Raw genomic sequence first — 2,500 nt, forward strand, 5'->3', positions numbered from 1 at the left:
AAAAGCATCAATCTTCATAATGCTGCCAGGTGCACAAGAAGACAGGCGTCATAGTAACCTACATTCCTCAGAACCTTCATTTACGTAAAAAATGAATTTTCATGTAATCCTACAGATTTGATATTGTAATAAGATTTTATAAAGTTAGTAATTATGTGATGGCAGTTGTACTTTGTTTTACATTGTCATGCCTTTAACCTTCATTGTACCAGCTGCCTATTGCTCAGGGTATTTTATGCTAGTTTTGACATTCATAATATTCATGGCTTAGGCATGGGAGCCCCAACAAATGGCCAAATGGACTCTTTATTCAATACTCAAGTGAACCAAATGGGGAAGAGGAGGGAGGAAAGGAGTGGGTGTTAAAAGAGAGGGAGAGAAGAGGAAAGGAGAGAAAGAGGGAAGATAAGAAGAGAGAGAGTTTGGGAGGGAAGGAGGAAGGGAGAGGATATATGTGAAAGGGAGGCACAGGGAGGGAGACCAGCATACTCAAAATTTTCTTTATGAATTCCTACCATGGCTCATAATTCTGAACACAATTAGCACTTTTGGTATTTTTCAGATCTTTAATTAATATAACCTACCTTCATTTGCTGTACAAGTTTATTTTAGACCACTCTTAAATCATTCCTCTATGCATATACATTACCAAACAGAATATTATGTAGTATTACATCTTACTGCTCTATATATAGTATTTATTGTTGTGCACTTATGATGTTAAAATTTTTATATTTGTCAGTACACATATTTCTTTATCTTTCAGATTGGCATGCTGCCATGTCGGAATTGCGGCATTCTGACTCTCCTTTGAACCCTAGTCCTGCTATGGAGTCTGAGGGTGCTGGCCAAATGCAAACATCACAGAGTGAAGATTCTTCCAGCCTAGATGTTTCTGCTGCTGCCCTTCCCTCACCTTCGATGACGCTAAAAGCTCCTTCCACACCCTTGCCCAGTAACATAGAGTCTCTCTCTAGACTGTCACCGCCAGTGGAAGAGGAGGTGTCTCCTGAGGGCCGGATACATCATCATCCCCTTGATTCAGCTGTGGGATCTGAAGAGCACAGACAACAAAGCCCCCAGAGAGAAAAAAACACCTTACCCAATATGCATCCTACATCAACAGGACCTCAAGCCTCTGCCTCTACCTCTACCTCCAGCCCCGAGTGTAGTGGTGGGCTCTCCGCAAATAGTTTAAAAAATTGCACTCCCTCCAGTGAAGAAACGATATCAGCCACTCCCCACCCCTCAGCAGAAGCCCCACCCCAGACTGAGCCTTCTCCACCCAGGGAAACCAAAGCCCAAACTGAACCTCCACCCCCCACTGAGCCCCCCCCAACGCAGCCTACACCCACAGAACAGCCCCCCTCGACTGAGGAACAACCCCCTACGCAAGAACGGGAGAATCCCAACGCAGGGAACAGCAATGCACAGCAGAACCGTAATGAGGGCCAGAACAGGGCAGGAAACAATACCAACAACAACAATAATAATAACAATAACAACAATAACAACAACAATGGGCTGGCCAACATCCGTGAGCGGCTCTTCCAAGCTCTGTTCTTCCGGCTGGCTGTAGGGTACGCTAGAGCCTTCCCACCACCCATGAGGAGGCTCATTGAATTCACCGTTCTTCTCAAGGTAAGAATTGAAATAGACTTGGCTCTCTCTTCTTTGTAATGGAAGTTTCCTCCAAAGAAGCAGCTCTAGATTTACTCTCAGTAACGTCATGAGGCAGATTGTCTTTCTTGCTTTTATATGATAAAGTGTATTTACCTTTGTTTTTTTTTTGTTTTTGTTTTTTTCTCTCTCTCTCTCTCTCTCTCTCTCTCTCTCTCTCTCTCTCTCTCTCTCTCTCTCTCTCTCTCTCTCTCTCTCTCTCTCTCTCTCTCTCTCTCTCTCTCTCTCTCTCTCTCTCTCTCTCTCTCTCTCTCTCTCTCTCTCTCTCTCTCTCTCTCTCTCTCTCTCCCCTTCTCTCCCTCTCCCCTTCTCTCCCTCTCCCCTTCTCTCTCTTACCCCTTCTCTCTCTCTCCTTCTCTCTTCTCTCTTCTCTCCTTTCTCTCTCCCTTCTCTCTCCCCAATCCTCTTTCAGCCTCTTCACCCCTTTTCCTCTCTCTCTCTCTCTCTCTTGTTCCCTTTCTCCCCCTTCCTTTCCCTCCCTCTCCCTCATCCCCCCTCCCTCTGCTCTTGACTCTTACTCTTTCCATTTCCCTCTCCTACTTCCTGAATTCCCTATCCCTCCCTATCTTTCTTCTTTACCCCTCCTTTCACTTTTTTTTTTTTTTTTTTTTTTTTTTTTTTTAACAATAATAATATTTTTGCTATCTTCCTCTTACAGGCACTGACGACCCTGTTTCTGCTGGTGTACATCCACCTGGCCTTCACACGCGCCCCCATCACCTGTCTTGACCATGTGCGTGACGACTGGCCCCGCGAGGGCATCCTCCGCGTGGAAGTCATACGGAACCCAAGTAAGGCATTTTAGGGCAGGGGAGGCATC

The 2,500-nt window shown here is 45.3% G+C and overlaps 1 protein-coding gene across 3 annotated transcripts in view; it reads left to right on the top strand.

Moving 5' to 3' along the window:
* LOC122267097 (uncharacterized) overlaps positions 1-2,500 on the top strand; it is a 27,125-nt gene that overhangs the window by 7,235 nt on the left and 17,390 nt on the right. For all 3 annotated transcript variants that reach the window (XM_086543259.1, XM_086543261.1, XM_086543260.1), the window contains exons 2-3: positions 767-1,641; positions 2,339-2,471. In XM_086543259.1, the coding sequence (XP_086399385.1) occupies positions 781-1,641; positions 2,339-2,471 (994 nt within the window). In that variant the 5' untranslated portion in view covers positions 767-780. The remainder of the gene's footprint in view (positions 1-766; positions 1,642-2,338; positions 2,472-2,500) is intronic.

The sequence above is a fragment of the Penaeus japonicus genome, unplaced genomic scaffold, assembly GCF_977035675.1.
Source record: "Penaeus japonicus unplaced genomic scaffold, GWHDUDI00000001_assembly GWHDUDI00000013, whole genome shotgun sequence".
Lineage (NCBI taxonomy): Eukaryota > Metazoa > Arthropoda > Malacostraca > Decapoda > Penaeidae > Penaeus > Penaeus japonicus.